A 19,593-nucleotide genomic window follows, 5' to 3' on the forward strand; every position below is an offset into this window, starting at 1 on the left:
GCTGGCCTAACTTGGATGTTAGTGGGAATCTGTGGAGCACCAAAAACCAAGAGTCCTTCCTGGGTATGAGAAAAGCTGCTAGGAGTTCACTTTAGCTTAGGTCTCCAACCAAAGCTGAAAGCTGTGTGAGACCTTGACCTCAGCCAACAGCAAACACTGTACCTCCTTACTCTTATTACCTGGAAAATCTTCTTGGCATGATAGTCATCGACTTCAATGTTCACTTCTTTCAGGAAGTTCTTGAGCTCTTTCAAGCTCATCTTGTTGTCTTTGTTTTTATCAGCTTTCCGCAGGCAGGTATGAATCCAGCTGCAGAATGATGTAAGGAAAACCTTCCAGGTCAATGCCTACTCTAAATACCACCCTTCTGCTGCCCATGGTGTGGGGGGGAAGAGGATAAAGACTCTGAACCAACTCTCCAGCTGCTGCAAATCAACATGTTACCACTGACCAGCTTCCATCGTGGCACCTTCTGCTCTGAAAGAGCAAAATGATGCTTTGGCAGAAGCAAAATGTTGTCACGCAAGTGACAGTGACCCAGGAGAAGCTTTTCACCATCTGGCCAAGGCTGGATCCACTCTCTCTACCCTGCAGGAGCTTCTGGCCACAGCTACATCATAAAACAGCCTAATTACTCTTTTATGATGGAAAGTATATTCTGCTCCAGACTGTTAAAAAGGGGACAGAGGAGGAATGAAAAGTGGGGTAGAGGAGCTCCCAAGTGGATAGACTGATTGCTAGAGATTTGATCAATATTCAGTACATCAAGGTGAACACTCAACAGGGATTCTCAAAAAAGAAACACCCCCACCCCAAAAAAAAAAAAAAAAAGCAATACTGTTATTTTTTTTAGCCACCTTCTGTATTTATTTATGGATTTCAACCTATATGTCTTGAGAATGTCATTGTGAGCAGAATCAAATTAAACTCTGTGGGTCTTGGCTTCCCATGGTAAAATGCTCAGGATCTCTACCATACTATTATAATAGCTCCTAAGAGCTTGGTTTAGAATAACTTTAGTATGTCGATGGTTCTGGAGTAATTACTATAAAAAATGAGCTTTTCAATGTGATGTCAGTTAATTTAAATTTGGTCTCCCATGCTCTTGTAATCTCTTGGGAAAATGTTAAGACAGTGGAGATACCTTGCAGTTCCAAACACACAAACAAAAACACAAGATCCTTTTTGCATCAAGGGGACCGTTTCTCTCTAATTTTCTTTAGTGTCAAACAAAGATCCAGAAGAATCTCCTATTTTTCAACAGGAAAACAACTGAAATAGCAATTTGATCTCCAAGAATATAACCCTCAATGTCTTTCACAGGAAGCATTGCTTCCAACAAAAAAAACCCAACATGTTAACAATGTCTAATCTGGTTGTTAAGCAGAGTAAACCCCAGGATTAGCAAATACCAGCTGAGGTAAATAGTTTCATAACATTTTAACTGGGCCTTTCAAAATAATCCCAAAAAAGGACATTAACTGACAGCCTTAGGGGCTGACACAGAGTATTCACCAGAGCTACCACTGCATTCAAATATTTCTGAACTATGTGTAAACTGTTTGTAAGTATTGTTTGTCTCATGGAAAGCTGAGCTTTCTGTTTTTAAAAAAAAATCTTGGCAGGTGCTAAGCAATGACCTCACACTGCATCCATCTTAGCCTGGTAATATTAATATTCCCCTTCTTTGGACATGGAAACCAAAATAAAGAGAGGCTACATTTCCCTCAGCTCCCAAGGACACTCCAGGGCCCTGAACCACGGTCTGGCTTGGACTGATTCTTCCCAGAAAAACAAATTTGAGTCATGAAGCTCCCATGCACAGAGGATGCTCTGCTGGGAGGACATCACCACCTTCCCCAGGGTGGAAAACACCCCCCCTCCACCAGCTGTGCTCCAAGGGGCATCTGCTCAGCATGTCAACATGGTGCCAACAGCAGTGTCACCTGTTCAGAGCTGACCCCTGCACCTTGGCTCTCCTTCACAGCCTTCCCTAAAAATAACAGGCAGGAGTAAAGCGAGTGAGCAACGAGGAAACCCAGCCTGTCACAGCTAGAGGTGAGCAGAAGGTTGGGGAACACTAACTGTGTGTAGAAACTACTCTTTTTGCTCCAACCATGGCAAAAAAAAAAAATATAAAAAGATCCATCTTATTTTTTAAAGTCTACGGTCATTTCCACTGATCATGGGCAGCCAAAGGTCATGCACATATCTTCATCAAGCACTGGAACAGGCTGCCCAGGGAGGTGGTTAAATCACCATCCCTGAAGGTGTTTAAAAGGCATGTAGATGTGGTGCTGAGGGACATGGTTAGCACTGGACTCAACAGAGTCAGGCTAATGGTTGGACTTAATGATCTTAAAGGTCTTTTCCAACCAGAATGATTCTATGAGAGCTGACTCTGGAAGGCAATATGTGTGTAGTAAATGCACCTGCAAAAGAGTATGCCCAGGTCCTGCCTGCAAACAGAGGATGCCCTCCTGTTACATCCCCCTCAGAGAGGCTGAGCAATGCAGGAGGGAAATCAGAGCTCACAGAGAGGACAGACCCACAGCAGGTCCTCTCCCTGCAAGGACAAGCAGCAAAGAGAGAAAAAGGAGACTACAGACAACTGTGGGCCCTGTCTGTCCTTCCAGCAAACAGCAGTGTTCAGCCCCAAAACACCCAAGCAGCCCTGGACACCCTCAGGTTTCAGAGCCCAGAGGAGCCACATCAACTAAGGACTTCAACTGGAATTCTTCTCATCTCATACAAACACCATTTTGCAGGCCTGCTTGTGGGTTTTCCTTTCACTTCACATACCTATCTGGGCTTGGGTGGACTAGGAAAAAGCTGTTCCCATTCCTGTATACACCCAGAGAGAGCCTGCTTCCTGCCTCTTGTTTTGAAAGGATCTGCCAGCTCCAGGGCTACCAGCTTTCTATTAGAAACCAGAGAGGGATGACTGAATCTAGCTGGCAGATACCCCATGAATGTGCTCAGAAACAGAAATGCTGGTAAAAACTTCTGGTAAGTGATTTCCAAGCAGAAGAAAAAGCCACACATAAATCCCAGAACTGAGGCAGATGGTGCCACACGACTCAGATGAAAAGTGCCCTGTCTCTTCTGGTTTAAAGTCCTCCCCACACACATACCTGCAATATTTGCTAAATAACCTATGCCAGCTTGTTGCAGGGTTGAATCTGAGGCTTAATAAAACAGTATTGTAGGTATAAGAACACCAGAAGCACGTGGGAGTTTTGTCTTTGTAGGAATATAGGACTGGAAAGGACACACAAGACACTAAACCGAGCCCCTTGCTGCCACAAGCAACTCCACTGTGCTATAAACTAAACAAACCCTATCCAAAAGCAGCAAGGTTTTTGCTTTCAACACTTGTTTTCAAACTCTTGTACATTCCTTGCTCGCTTTGCAAGGTTTTGGAGGCTGGAAAAGACACACTGCTCCAGCCATGGGGGACAGGCAGGGGACCCAACACTTCTCCTTATCTCCTGACTCTTCCCCTTCTGTGCTCACAGATGCACAGCACACTTCTGAGGTTTCAGGCAGATCTGAGTAAGCCCACGCTGCCAAGCAAACCCAGTGAAGACAGACTAAATTTAAAACCCCAGGCTTTAATTAAACATCATCAAATTTCAAATGAGAAATCATGCTGTTCTGTAATTCCAGGTTACGTTAAACGGCCTGAGACCATCCCAGATTGGAAGCCAGCACTGCACAGTAATTACTCTTCCAGAAATACAGCTTGCTTACCCACCCTATTTAGCTTCAATTCTGCTTTCCAAAGACAGAGAGGCACTTTTCCACACTGGAAATTTACAGCCTTCTTCCCTTGCAAATGTCATTGTTATTTTCCCCCCTTAGCAATCTTGTCTCTTCTTATTGGGAACTTTTTCAGCAATATATTCAATTTGACATGTTCCAGGGACAACCTTCTGCAGCCCAGATTTGCCCCACACACTGTGGGGTTGGGGAAGCCTTTGCATTTAAAAGGAAAACTGCCAAAGGGAAACATTTCCAACAGCACCAAAGTTTCAACATTTCAACTTGTCTAGGAACTGCTCCTCACCACCATGGAAACACAACTGATAATATGCTGAGGAATGACTTTACCACTTAGAGCTTGAAAAAAACATCCAAAAAGACATTTGTAGTGAAGGAGATAAAGACAGCATCTCATGCACATCACAGAATCATAGAATGGGTTGGAAGAGACCTTAAAGATCATCTAGTTCCAACCTCCCTGCATGGGCAGGGACACCTCCCACCAGCTCAGGTTGCTCCAAGCCCCATCCAACCTGCCCTTCAACACTGCCAGGGATGGGGCAGCCACAGCTTCCCTGGGCAACCTGGGCCAGGCTCTCACCACCCTCACACAAAAGGATTTCCTCCTAATGTCTAACCTCAATCTCCACTCTTCCAGTTCTAATTCATTATCCCTTGTGTAAAGCCCCTCCCCAGCTTCTCTGTAACTCCTTCAGGCACTGGGAGGCCACTATGAGGTCTCCCTGGAGCCTTCTCTTCTCCAGGTGAACAGCCCCAGCTCTCCCAGCCTGTCTCCAGAGCAGAGCTGCTCCAGCCCTCTGAGCATCTTCGTTGCCCTTCTCTGGACTTGCTCCAGGAGCTCCATGTCCTTACATCCATCAGAACAGCTCTATGGTTGTGCAAGTGTTTATCAGACATCAGAGAATGCACAGAAGAGTAAAGCCTGATGAAAGCCCAGCATTTATGTGCCACCTCCTTCAACAGCAGTACATTATTCCCCAGTAGAGAACCTACATGGAGTGATGCCTTGCAAGACTTCCTGGTGCCTGCTCAGGCTCAGACTCCACCTTTGTGATATTCCCCAACTGAGGATTCTGCATCTCCCCTCCTCTCCACAGATGCTTTGATGCTGAACATGAAGCTCATGGAGCTTTCTCTCTCTGAGAGCACTATCTGGTTTCCTCCCTGATAACTGGATGCCTGTCTTTGTGATACTTAAAGGAATTTAATACTTTATGCCTGCTTTGGCTCTGTCAAATCAGGGTGAAATCAGCCAACAGGTTAATATGTCACAGACAGGGCCTCAGACACACAGGAACTGCTGAAAACCCACCCAAAACTGCACCCACAGATACTCTCTCTTTATATATGGATGTGAGCCCTGTGATTGCAAAGCAACTTATTGAGTGAAATGCAGCCACAGGGAAAATTCCCTGTGAATTCAGCAGAGTCAGGATCTCACCCAATAACTGACTCAACTCTCCATTTCACAAGAAGTTCACTCTTTTTTTCTGCTCTGCTGCTTTTCCTTCCTGATCTCTGCATTGTCACAAGAGCAAATGCAACTTCTTTTGGGGCAAAACTTCCCCCCCCCTGCTGAGGCAAATATAAGGAGTAATTTCATCAAGTCAGTGGAGCTGCCCCAGAGTAAACTTGGTAGTTAAAAGAGAAGAATCAGTTCCCTGGCCTTGTATTACTGAGAAACATGATGAACAGGACAGGCTTTTCATGCCTTGCCAAGAAGTGCCTGTCCTGGAGTTTACTGCAATGCAAGTGAAACAGACCCCTGAAGAAAGCAAAAAAATGATTGTTTTATCTGGAGCTCTCTGAAAGAGGCAATTCTCTGCTTAAGGAGCAATGTGAAGCCTGAATCCTGCTTGTATCACTCTAAAAATACAGGGGGGAACACAAAGAGCATTGGAAACCAGGGAGTTTGCCTGGGTGCACAGAGAGAAAACTCAGTGCCCAGGGCCAATGGGAAGGAAAAGAATGGGGTTAGTCCACTATCTCCACCCACGGAGAAAGACAAGTGCATCTTTGTGTGTGCTTGATCACTACACAAGGCAAAGGATACTGTTGGAGTTTCTGCTTCTGGTTCATGGAGTTGCTGTGGGCGATGATCTTGGCGAGGCCGGAGATCCAGTGGTTGGCATCGTCCTCTGAGCTGGCAATGAGGTCCAGGTTTTTCCTCTGGTCTTTGAAAATGATGGAAAAGCAGCGATACTCCGGGACATCCTTGGCGTATTTTTCCATCCCTTCTGTTTTATGGCCTGACCTCACATCCCGAATATCTTCGATGGAGACTGTGGAGAGAAAAGCAGAGCCTGCTGTCAGCAGGGGCTCAGCCTTATCTCTCTGCTTGCTGAGGGGATATGAAGAAATTACACTTTCTCCTTTCCCTGCAGCCTCTGGAGGGTTCCCTTCCCCAAACGTTCAGAAAGTTGAAATCAAAAGGAGGAGAAGAGCAAGAAATTAAAATAACAACAAAAAAAAAACAACCCAACAAACAACCCACCAAAAAAAACCCCAACGAAACAAAAAACCTCCCCGTGTTTTTCATTCAGCAAAGAAGCAGAAGATGAACTAGATGCTGTGCTGTGATATCATTTTTTATGAGATATAAATCACTGCCAAGAATTTAATTCCAGTCCTTGGAACATCCCTGGATTGATCTCAACCCCTCTTTGAGAGTGGGGAGAGTGGATCTGTGCCTCCCTGTGAACATCCCAGGGAAATGAGAGGTGACTTCAGGAAGAGGAGGGCAGGGATCAAAACAGTCATTCCTTAGTTTGCAAGACAGTGAGAAGGTAAAAGTAACAATCACATATATTCTTCTCAGTCGCACTAGTGCAAATTAGACAAGCAAAGACAAACATTTCAGAGCAGTTTGGTGTCACCCAACCTCCATCCTCATCCCTGTCCAGGGTCGACTTGATCCTCTTTGCTGTAAGGAAGGAAATCACTTCCCTGTTTCCATCTCTGCCCCTCAGCAAGTGGAAACGAGCCCTGAAGTCAGATCAATTTTGCAAACTGCACACACAAGGCAAGCCAGAAAGAGTAGTGCATTCAAGAGGCTCCATTATTGAACAAATGTAGGTATCAGAGACACTCCCCCATCACCCCTGAGAGCATGCAAGTGCCCTCAAACTGTGCTGAGATCAGGCAAGCTCCCAGCAGCAGGCACAGCCTCAGTTTGTCTTTCATGGACCACTTAACACATCACAAAGGACTGAGAGGAAAGGGCATAAACTCCTAAACTACATTTGACTGATGCTACTTAATACCAGAGTAGGGATGGCACCGACCCACAATAAATGGCAGAAATGTTTGGAAACATCTGTTGGAGCCACAAACCCTAACTGAGAAAGTCTCATTGCATTTTCTTGGGTGAGAGACAGACCAGTTAACATTTTGCAAACATCTACCAACACCATCTCAGGGAACACCTAGAAAAAGCAACACACCTGAGAGATATTCATCTCCTGTAACAAGCATGCAAAAAAAAAAAAAATTAATAACAGGAATTTGGAAAGAAAATTGCTTAACTTCTCCTTACCTCAGATTTTAAATTACAGGCAAAAATTATTTCCTGTGTCACAGATGTGTGAGATCAACTTTATTTGTGCTTCTCCTGAAGGACCTTTATTGAAAAGCAGTATGTGAGTGTAAAATATCCCCAGCTGAATGGGAGAAACTTGGCTTTAATCACCCATTTCATCCACTCCTTCATTTAAACTGGTGAAATTTCACTATTAAAAGGCCCAGTTCATTCAAAGTCAACACTGTAGAAAAACACAACTTGGTATCCACCCTGCACATTTTTAGCATGGCTGCCCTGGTATCATCTAAAATTCATCAGGCACTCCTTAAGAGTTTGAAAACATTCCCTGTTTTTTTGGTTTTTTGTGGGTTTTTTTTCCCAGAACAGTCACGATGATGTTCAGATGCTGGGGGGAAAAAAACCCACCAAACAAAAAAACCCCAAACACAACAAAACCCACCACCCAAAACTTCAGTCTTCGGAAATCAGTGACTTTCCAAAATCAACATCTGACATTTGCTTTAAATTCCCACCACATGTTGGGGTGGTCAAACACCTTCCACAGCACTTTGCTGTTTTGGTTCCTATACAGGACCTCCCTGGAGCCAGCAAAGCTCCTCCCAGATAATTAGGAGCAATTATCTTTGTGTGGTCTTTTATTATCTCTTCATAAAGGTCAACAGTTGATCAGTTGGAGGGGAGGAGAAGCTTGGGTTGGGCTGCTGTGGAATTATGTTATCTGGCCAATTTACTATTGAGTGAAATTTTATTGTTTTGAACACTAAAATAATCCTTGAAATAAAAGGGCTGCAACTCCCTTGCTGCTGGGCAGCTAATGGAGAGCCTTGCTGGTGATTTTGCCTGTTAACTGGGACACTGGGCAAATTACAGTGATAGGTGCCTTAGGTAGATCTACACCCTTCATGTAAAGGATGCTGTCATGTTTGGATGGATCCAGTTCACTCAAAAAGTCTAAAGTTTAGGTAGGCTCCTTTTATAGTCAGTGAGAGGGGAAAAAAGAAGCTTGTGGAGCACAAATATTCTGTCCTATTTAGACAAAATCTTTAGAGTAAGATAAATAACACCCTTAACCCATGGCACAGTGGACCACTGACCAGGCTGAGCATCTCACAGTCAGATGTGTGCCATGCAGGTGGTCCATAAGTAGGTGATTCTCTTCCACTCCCAGTCTCCTCTGGTTATGGCAGTGCAAGTGGAAGGATCATCCTGTTGTTCCTCACCACCTGCCAAGTGCTCACCACTGCTTGGCTCATAAGAGTTATTGTCCCTTCAGAATGGCTAGCTAGTCTGCTTGTGCAATCAATCCCTAAACTTTGGGTTGGCAACAGCCTAGAGTTTCCAAGGCTAGAAAATCTGATGTTAAATACTGGAAATTTAGAATGGATTCTTTGGAAACTGTTATCTGGCAAAGTGAACCCGCTGGAAAAGGGCTGTGTGGGAGGAAAAAGATTGAAAACCTGTATCTGCCTTGATCTCTGTGGGGTATGCTGAGTAGGGGATGATAGAGGGCACAGAGCTCCTCTGTGCAGAAGAGGTACAAGGAGAACTGAAGAACAGATTGGTGCCCATTGTAGTCACACAAGAGACAAGGAGGTGAAGTATAATCACAGGAGCTCTTAAAGAAGTAGGGTAAGGGAGGACACTTTTTAAAGCTTTCCATGGCTTGGTTGTGTGTCCTGCTTTCATCTATCAATAAAAAACTTGAGCCAAAGGAGTCAGCCCAAGCCATCTGCAAATGTTATCTCTTTTCTGGAAAATCTTAACCCAGCATGAGTATAATATCAGCTGTTCCTGGGCAGTGAGAGTGCTGTGTTAGCAGTCCCAAAACAACTGTGGGCTCAGCTGAGCTCTCTGCAAGGAGAAATCAGAAATAACTGGGCGACACAGACGTTTCACAGCAGGGGAACACTTACAGCAAACACCCAGGAATCACATACACCTGCAACATCCCTGCTCCTTCCCCATCACACCACGGTGGGGAGGTAACCATGAGCAGAAGGGAATTTGGAAACTCTGCATCTCCTTCTCCTGGGTGTTTATGTCTGCTGAAGAGGTGGTTTGTGTAAAGCCCAAAACACAAGGAAACTTGTGTCCTTCCTGGCCTCAAGAAGTTGAGTCCCAACAGGTTATACCCCAGGCAGCCTCCCTGGCTGCTGCGGATGCTGCTCGGCCAGTGCCAATGGCTCCCTGCTCATGTGGACATACAGCAGCATTGCCTGGCGCCAGTGAAACTGAATTAGTCCCAGGGAGATATGAGGACTCTTTTGAATCATTTTTTATCACTGGGTACTGCCCTTGTGCTCCTCCCTTGCTGAGTCTCAGCCCTGTGCCCTCCTCCTCCACCCTCCACGGCGTTAGCAGCAGGTACAGGTCGGGCCCAGAGGATGCAGAAGGGCAGTTTTGAGAGCCATGAGGTTTTCAAACAACCTACAAGTATCTTTTGGGTCTTTCTTTCTAATTGGATTTCTCTCTTTGTGGCTTTCAAGGAGCTTCCTGTTAGCACAAGGAGTTCCTCTCACAGAGGAGCAAAAGCTGTGATTCACACGGATGTGCCTGTAACCAGACACACAGAGTCTGCAAGTACCCAGGTCCAAACCAATGACCCACAAAACCTTGCTGAGCAAGTGCAGAGCTTCACCTGAGCCTCTGCCTGACCCAAAAGCTCCCCTATGTCCCAAAAGTTAGTCTCTCCCCTCTACAGAAGGCTCCCCACTCCCCTCCAGCAGGACCTAAGCTCCATGAGGTGCCCCCAAACACACCTCAGTGGAAGGATTTCAGGCCTATGTGGAGAGGGGAGAACCATTTGTGTGAGAGCCGTTCCAGCAGGAAGCAGTAGAAGGACATAAATTCAATCTCCCCATCACCCTACAAACTGTAATCCCAGAGCTCCCGAGCTTCAAGAGTGCACCCGAACTACACGTATGTGCCATGAGCCATTGAGCAGCCAAAACCACAAGTGTTGAAGAGCCAGAAGGACAAGCCTGACAAGGTGCCTAATGATTTGAGCACTTGTCTGAGAGATGAGCTCTGGCCATTGGCCTCTTCATCCTGTTTCCCACCACTGATCCTCAGATGAAATGGCCAGACTGTGCAGAAAGCATGGGCAGTAAAACACGCTGGTAATTCCAAAGAATAGGATCAAGTCGACTGAGAGGTATTTAAAAGCCATGTAGATGTGGTGCTTAGGGCCATGGGTTAGTGGTGGACTTGGAACTGCTGGGTTAACAGTTGGACTTGATGATCACGAGGGTCTTTTGCAACCAAAATTATTCTATGATTCGATCATACAGGGAAAGGAAGAAGGGAGGTAGACAGCAGTAACTCTTTGCCTTCCTCCTGTTTGACAGGCAGCCCTTGGAGAGGAAATATTGTGTCTTACTAAAAAAAAAAAAAAACAGAGAGAACAAGGAACCACACCTGCATCTCCTGCAAACCACTGAGAATGTGTAAGACAGGAACCAAAAGGTGCTTCTCCTTCCCTGTGGCATTGCTAATAAAGAGGGAGAGGAGGGTCAATGTGTAGACACTTAGGGGCACTGCCAAAACTGCCAGCCTGCAGTTACTCATGAGGGCAGGTGGGCAGCTTTTGCAATCTGGGGGGGGGAAGACTCATCAGATCCTTCCCTTTCCTTATCCTACCTCCCTGTCATTAGCAAGTGATCTCTGCAATGTGACATTTGGTCACGTTGAGTTACTCCATCCCACTGTAATTGTCTCAATAAGTCACTCCTGTTTACTGTCAGGTGCTGCAGATAAGGAATGTTCTCAGCCGTTCAGAGCTGGCACGGTACCTGCAGACCATGCTGGGTGTCTGCAGAGAGATCAGACCTTCCCCAGCTGCTGCTCAGCCCAGCTGGTTTAGCATCTTGTCAGGGAAGAGATGAAAGCTGCTACCTGACCCCAGGACTGCCCTGCCAGCCGGGATGGCTGCAGGGAGACGACCTGGATTTCACAAGACACAGAGCAGGTGGGGCAGGCTGGCACTGTGTGCTGCTTCTCCCTTTGGTTTCACCCCAGGAAAAGCAGTTGGGTTGATTTCAGTTTCGCCACAGGTGGCTGATGCTCATGGCCAAAGGCAGGAGGGAGCAGGGCCTGTGTCATCAGCAGGAGCTGGAGCACTGTCAGGGCCCTGGAGCGGGAACACCAAAGGCTATCCATCACCTTCATCCCTAAGGGATGCTTTAAGGTAATGATTCAAGGGTGGGTTCAGCACGAGCCCCACTGTGCTGTGCCTTCTTAGCCTTGACCGTGTTGTGCTCTCACCTCCCTGTGGATCAATTACTGCAGGTTGCAGCTGCTGATTCCTCATCCGTTCTCTTCTTCTCCCTCACCCTCCACTGACTTGCTCAGCATGTTGTTTTAACTGGAGATCTGCTGCACAGCAGTCTGCCCTGACTGCTGGTGTGTGTCACCAGCTGACATTTTACAGGTTGTTTGGAATTACCTTTTAATATAAGATCTTCACCCAGGCTTTCTGTCTACCCATCACAGCTTGGGGCGTTGATGTAAACAGAGTAATCTCTATTTACATTCCTTCCACACATCACAATCAGGGCCCTGCAAACTATTTCTGCAACAGGTTCCTACTTCTCCTGCCATTACAGTGCTGCTCAGTTTGGATTTCAGGCTCTCAACAGTTCTGCCTTTGCATTTAACATCTGCTAGGGAGAATAAGGTCAATATTTGTCAGCGTGCTGCTTGCAGTGAAAACTGTCCCAGCAACGTATGCAGTGGCCTGATTCAAAATGAAATTGAATAAACAGGCAGCTCTGCACTTGAAATGAGTTGGTTTATGGGTTGAGTGATTCTGATAAAAACTAATGAGACCCACAGACAGAGGGTTTTGTTTTCACAGCTGATGGCTGCCTTGCATAACACATTCACATCAGCAAATATTTTTCCAGGGACAAATACATGTCTGACCATGAAATAATGATTCCTAAAGAAACTGCCTAACCAGCTCCAGAAGGAAGCTGTCAGTGCAGACAACTGCCTGCTGTGTGCACACAGGTTGCTGAGAGTTTCTGTTGACTTCAGGCACTTATCAGGACCAATTTAAAGTTTTCGGGTCTTGACTTGAGCGAGCACAAAGCAAGTACCATTTCCTTTCTGTTCTTCCACAGGCAAGTTCAGGACATTAATTCAATGGAGACAATTGTTCATTCTTCCTCAAAAATAGTATGGTATGTTCCTCACATGGCATTTTAAGGGCATTCCTAAATTTCACAAGAACTCAAAAATGAAGGAAAACGTTTTCTGCTGAACGCTGGTAGTAGGCTATAAACATAAAGCTTTTGTACTATGTTTAAACTATGCAAAAAATATCCTATAATTGTATCAGAAGTCAGAGGAACTGCAACAAATTCTGTGCCTTTTAAATAATGAGGGTAATTTATCATTAGATCAAAATATCAGCTTCATTACTTTAAGTAATACAATCAACACTTGCAACATTCATTGTGCAACTGAATTTAGCTCATCTCCATTAATTGATCCCAAAAAAACCCACAACAATAATAGTTTTAAAGTGATGCTTTTGGCCAGAAGTAGAAACATTTGAGCCAAAACTCCTAAATGTCTTTCTTGCCTTCACTGCTCGTGACTCAACACTGCAACCCCAGTGAGTCACCCTTGGTGCTGTGTGTGGAGCTCACTCATGGCTGTCACAGGAAACGTCATCTCCCTGGGCCTCCCTCCAGCAGAGGAAGAAGGCAGGAGGCAGCAAAGCACCAGCTTCTCCAGGGCTCCACTGCAGCACCCCTACATCTGAGCAACTCACTTTTTTCCTTCTGGCTCTGGCTATTCTGTTTCTTCACCAAACGCTCAAAAGGATGTTCCACTGGAAAGTTTTCACCCATCCCTACAAATCCCCATGTTCAGGCAGTTTTTAAAGGGATTGAGCCTGGCTTAAGTGAGCTCACACTAGGGATTTCAGTTGGGTTAAGAAAAGATTTTCAAAAATCAATTTCACTGAAAGCAGCACAAGCCTTTTTGCTCTTTTTTTGTTGTGTTTTGTTGGTTTTTTTTCACATAGATGAGAACTAGTATTTGACCACAACTAAACAAGACAGAGTTATGGACAGGTTGCTGCTCTTTGAACACAAGCCTCTCTGGCTCCCCTCCCACTGTAGTGATGCTCAGGAGTAAACTGGCTCTGATTGAACTGGCTCTGATTGAATTGGTTATTTACCAGCCTCCTGGCACAAACCTTTTATTTGCCCCAAAAGTGTTAATCCTGCCACTCGAACCTTGTTTTCTCATCCTAGGGAGAAAGCTCTGCCATGTGTAAAAGGCTGGTGGGCCAAAGAAGCATCCACTTCTAAGACAACAGAGAACAGCAGTGTGTTTATGGGCCAGGAATGCAGCTCAGACACAGGATGTAGCAGGAAATAATGAAAACAGAATTTTTTAAAGGTGCTTTTGTGCAGCCTTTCATGTCCAGCACTCCTGTGTTTCTGGGGAAGCTGACAAGAGAGTACACACAGGATATAATATGTTGGTTGGAAAACTGACCACTTAAGATGCTTCAAGAGATTTTGGAAAAAAACCCTGTTTCCTTGGGCCTAAATAGAACATACTGAAAAATAATGGATTATGGATAATAAGGAAAAAATTGTTACCTGCTTAGAAACAATATTGAAATGGCAGCCTATATCCCAACAAGCCCCGTGGGTAATAGAGCTTTCAACACAACATCCAATCTAAATTTCCAGTTGTTTAAAATAAAGACAACAAAGGAAGGCACTGGTTGTACTCCCTGTATCAGATCCAGGCAACCTCTGTGCCTGTGACAACCCTGATATGTTGGGGGTCTTTTTAACTTCAAGCATCTGAGATTCTTCTGCCTAAACCTTGGCAGTCCCCAGCTTTATCTACTAGACACCACCACACAATGGTTTACAAATAGTTTTTCTGTATGATCATATGAACAGTAACAGGAATAACAGGAAACTGTCCAAACAAAACCATAACCCTTACCCTACCCAGGCTCTGCTCCTCTGAGGTGCCTCCATCTGCTTGCTCTCAGCACTGCTGCAGATAAGATTGGACCTGCTGCAAAAACCTCCCAGTTTCCATCCTGCTCATTCTTCTTCCTTCCTAAAAAAAAGGCCACTTATCTGCAGTTTTAGAAAGGCTTTGTACTGGTGGGCAAAGTCACTGTCTGTTAACAAGGAAGGGTGGCCCTCTGGAGACACCCGCCTTGAAATCCCTCCTTTGGGGTATCAAATCATGGCTCTGCACTCTTCCTCTGCTTTGGCTGCCTCCACACACCAGACCAAATGAGAAGGTAGCCGAAGTGGCAGAGCCTGAGAGGGGACACACACCACTAACCAGGGGTGATCCTCTCTACACCTCCACCCAAAGCAGCCTGGTGAAGCTAAAAGCACTAGAAAGAAACTCAAACCCAGCAATCACTGTGAAAACTTGGGAACTGAAGGTCTCAACAATAGAGAAAGTCATGGGAAAACAGGTTTCCTTGGGGTTATGGCTCGGGACTGGGCAGGCATCAGCCCAGTACTCATCTCTCTTGTTGACCTCCAGGTTCAGGTGTTTCAACAGCACCTGTTGAAAGCAGCTTCGAGGTGGTTTTCCAACCCTCCCAAAAGCTTGTGCCACAACTGCCAGCACAGCTTCTCACCTTCCCAGGAGCCAGGTGTGCATGCACAGAGGTGTTACGGAGCTCATGTGGGTGTAAGTCAGTAGGCAAGGTTAGTCCATCTTCACTTTGCACTGAGGACACTCCCATGGCACTGCAAGTTCTGCCTCCTGCAGTGGCACTGGCTCTGTGGCAACACTGGTTGTGGCCACTTGGCAAAGTGTATCTTGAGTGCAGTAAATCCACACCCACGCAGACACACTCCCAGCCTGTGCCTGACACCCAGCTCAAAGGACCTGATCTCCCTGCAGGGCTTTTATTGCAGCTCAGCATATAAAATAGTTACAGATGCACCAACTCTCCATGCCTCCACCCCAGGGATGGAGGCAATAGGTTCAACCAGAGCTCCTCCAAGGAGGTGTCAAGGTCCCTGGAGCCACAGCACAAGGACGCCCTCCCATTTACTTCAGAGGACAAGGTGGGGTCAGAAATGTTGCTGGAGGTGCTCTCAGCCTCCATAACTTGGAAACTGCTGGCTCAGGGCACAGGAAAGCAAGCTCTGAAAGTCACTCTTCTCAATTCATGTCCTTAATATTTTTTTATAGCAAGGGAAAGGACTTTGCTTTTATGCAGGACAGAGCAGGTGTTCCCAGGGAGCAAACATGGGTTATTGCACTGGTGCCCCAACAGCCCAGCTGAGATGAGGACCCTGCCACACTGGGCATGTGAACACACAGCAAGGGACAACCTCTAACCCACAGCCCCTTCTAGCTAGATAGGAAACATGGGGGGAGGACACACAAAAGGCTTAAATGAGGTGCCCAAGAAAAGTGTGGCCACCAGGGTTATAAACCAAATGTATTTTGCCCTGCTGCCTTACTCCTCCAACTGAAGATCTTATCATTGCTTGTGGGAGGGGGGTAATTTGGAAGACCCACCCTTCATTTAGTTAATTGAGATTGTTACCTAAAAAGTTGTGTAAATAACACAGGCAGCATGTTCTATGTTTCAATGTGACAGAAAATATATTCCACATTATTAATGTACCTCCTGCCTTTAGGAGACTGTGACTAGTGTGGAGAAATATGCCAGTAAAATAACAAATGAGAAGAAAAAACATATAAACAAATATAAACAGATACACACCCTGCATAAGCTCATTTTTACTGCACAGCTGAGCTTCTGGTCCCAATTTATGGCCCTGAGCTGGGTGATGCTGGCACAGAATCATTTTTCCCTGTGTCCATATAATGGTCACTTTCCTATTTTTGGACTTTTCACAATGGGGCAGATCCCGAGTTTCCAAGATAAGGATGAGAACAGGCTTTCCTCCCCAGAGACATCTCTTTGTCAGCTCTTGGATCTCCAAATCTCTGAGGTTCCCTTGTGGGGCTTAAATGCCAGCTTTCCCAGGGACTGCAGTGTCCTGGCAGCACCCAGACCAGCAGCCCCAGTGCAGATGCTCACACCGTGTCTCACACCAAGCATTAGGGCACCTGAATAACCTGAACTCCTGCTTTGGGGAGGAAACAGCCAATCCACAAAGATTTTAAGCAGTAGCTCATGAGCTTGGGAAATGTGGCCATTCCTGACATGACAGATTCCTCCCAGCTGTCCCTGGAGGTGGAAGCATCACTCAGATCCTTCATACCTCCTGTGGTCTCACTGATCCAAGCCCTACCTCTACACCACAAGCACAATGGTCCTTGTTCACCCCAAGCTCTTCTGCTCACAGTGCCCCATGCCTGTGATGAAGCAAACTTACAGATCTGTGACTCTGGAGACCTCAGCATCTTCTTTGATTCCTGCCATATGGTTTTGCAGTCTTCCTGGAGCTTATAAAAACGCTCCTTTCTCCAAGAGCTTGACTTCACTTTTAGCAGCTGGCTGCCTTTCAGGAGGAACTTCAGATCCTTGTCATCCTTCAGGCCTGCAGAGAAACAGCAGGGTAATGTTGTAAGAGGCAGCTCAATAAATGATGCTCACAGGGTCTTCCCTTCCACAGGACATTAACCACAGACATTGACAGACCAGTGCAGAGCAGAGTGACCCAGAAATCTGCCTCAACACACTTTATGTTCACAAAAGAGGCTGGAGCCTTGTAGATGTTCAAGACTGAGTCCAAAGACTTCTGTATTACAATTCTCAGATGGTTTACAAACATAAAATAACTGCTTCCCAGCAAATAGAGTCTAATATTAGGATGCAAAAAACTACAACAAAACCAACAACGTATCAGTAAAAGCAGAGGAAAGAAAGTTGTATAACTTGTAGTTGGAGTACTGTCAGGAACTTTCAAGTGATTTCAAATCCGTTCTGCAAGAAATTTCCTTTGTGGAAACAGGAATACACAAAGATATCTCTCTTCCTTCTCTGGCAAGCAGACCCCTCCTAACCACAGGGGAATTTTGAAGATCAGCATCATGAAGCTTAGGACACACACACACACAAGTCTGGCGACAGGCAACATCACAGCAGTAAGGTACCAATAAGGTAGCAGTAAGGTAGCAACTCTGTTCTCCTCATTGCCCAGCTAGTATTCCAGAGAGTCTCTCTTACCCTACTAGGCTGCCACTATGCCAAGTAATAGTAACCAGACCTTCTGGTTCCAGGAACTTCAGATTCCACATCTTAGCCTAGATTCAGGAAGGCATCTTAGACATCTAGAGAGGCAACAGGCATCTACTCAGCTTTTGAAAACACAGATTTAGCACTCTGCATGGTTTTGAATGTCTCAGCACTATATGACCTCCACATACCTGAATACCTTGGAGAATCTGTCCCTCCAACAAACCATTAATTACAGATCTGGAGCGTGTGGGCTGGGGAGGGTGAGAGCATGAAATATGAGCAGCACATCCTGGGCTTTCTGTAATAGGCACCTTGCATCTCTCTGACACTGCAAGGCTGGTTCAAAGCTGGTGAAACAGCATTGAACTCTGCAGTACTGACCAAGCAATCCCAGCTGAAGGGGATTTTTGCTAACCTTACCTTAACTACTTGGCCACTTGCAGCCACCTGACAAGTTTCCCAATGAACGTGGGGTCTAACAAAGCAGAAATCCAGGTTAACTGATGTATGCAATAACATTTACATTGCAGTGTGGAATTCCCCTGTGACACTGCGTTATTATTCTCTGGAAGACACAGCTGCCTTGAACTGTTGCTTTTTGAACAGGACAAGGCAATAAACTACCAAGCATCACTGCAGGCCTGCATGCAAAACAAAACCCAGCATGAGAACCAAGTGGCCAAATCCCCAAATTCCTGACAATTCATACAGGGAACTGAAGTGCCAGGTGCTGCAGAGCACCAAGGTGGGAGGTCAGGGTGGCAGCAGCCAAAAACAGCACCATGAGTTTGTAACTGGGCTACATTGGCCTAAAGAGAGCATCCATCAGAGAGAAACACTCGGGGTGTCCAGTGTCCACTCAGTGAGCAGCTCACACCACTTTACTGGCTTTGTAGATGCCAAGGAGTGTGCCCAGAGCTGAGCCTGCATGAGGCATCCAGAGTTGAAAGCACCACATTGGGAACTGGGGATCCTGAAAAGTTGGCTGTGGCCTCTCTCTTCCCTGTACATTCAATTAGCTGTCTCATCAATTAAATATCTTCCCACACTACAGCATCCCCTGAGCCTCTTGTCTGGTCAGGAGCTTCCCAGGAGGAGAATTCAAATGCTTCCTCCCCTAGAAACCTCAGAAAGAAACTCATGGAGAGAATTAAAAATCCATCTCTTGCAAAGCATGGAAGGGTGAAAGACTGACCCCAGCTATGGGATCTGGGACACCCTCCTAGTTTTGCTGAGGTTCAAGCATACTCAGGGATTGACAAGAGGTCAGACCACCCAGAGGAAGGACAAACACAAAAACAGCTTCACAGCTCCTTGATCTCCTGAGCTTCTTCCTCTCCAAGGCAAAAGTCTTCCAAGCACGGAGGCGATACCTCAAACTTGGGTCTCACTAACATTGGTGTCATACCCCCTCAAGATTCCCAGAGAGGAAACACACTTCTTCCTCCTCTCTAGTCACCCAAAACATTTCTCTGCTGACTCCCAGTCTCATTCTCTCTCTTCTTTCACATCCCAGCCATGCAAGGCATCATTATGGGACTAGGACAAGGACATACCATCCTAGGGTGACAACTGAAGTAAAGCAGGAAAACCATAACATTTTTTGGGTGCCTGCAAGTGTGCAGTTTCATTGCACAGACACTCCATGCAGCATGTGTAATGTCCCAGATGTCCCTTTGGACATCCCAAAGAGTGATGCCAATGTCATACAGGAAATTCTGGATGGGAACAGGTGATGCTCAAGTGCAGATTCTACTCCTCCAAGCTTGAAGACACAAACTGGAGCTCAGAGCCCTTCATCCTGCTCACCAGCACAGCCCAGTCAGTGCATTAGTGTGGGTCAAAACAACCCTTCCTCTTCAGAGGATCCAACTATGGGTTGGGAGCAGCTCTCCCACCCATCCTTGGACACTGTGCCTGAGGACCAGGCCAGGTTAATTGACTCAGCAAAGGAGGCCACTGCATTTTACAAGAGCAGGAGGGAAAGATGAAGAGGGCTGGTGAGCTGTGAAAGCACAGCAAAGATCAAAGATGGCAGGGAGCGTGAGTCAGAGGGCAGCCAGAGAAGCCAGGGAGGGGATGGGGACAAGCTGGCTTC

At 46.0% G+C, this 19,593-nt stretch overlaps 1 protein-coding gene across 1 annotated transcript in view; it reads right to left on the minus strand.

Annotated features, from left to right (window-relative positions):
- PLCD1 (phospholipase C, delta 1) overlaps positions 1-19,593 on the minus strand; it is a gene marked incomplete at its 5' end in the record, with an annotated part of 43,845 nt that overhangs the window by 24,078 nt on the left and 174 nt on the right. The window contains 3 exons of the mRNA XM_009997339.1: positions 180-309; positions 5,840-6,068; positions 16,690-16,854. Of these exons, the coding sequence (XP_009995641.1) occupies positions 180-309; positions 5,840-6,068; positions 16,690-16,854 (524 nt within the window). The remainder of the gene's footprint in view (positions 1-179; positions 310-5,839; positions 6,069-16,689; positions 16,855-19,593) is intronic.

This window comes from Chaetura pelagica, unplaced genomic scaffold, assembly GCF_000747805.2.
Source record: "Chaetura pelagica isolate M959 unplaced genomic scaffold, ChaPel_1.0 scaffold184, whole genome shotgun sequence".
Classification (NCBI taxonomy): Eukaryota; Metazoa; Chordata; class Aves; order Apodiformes; family Apodidae; genus Chaetura; species Chaetura pelagica.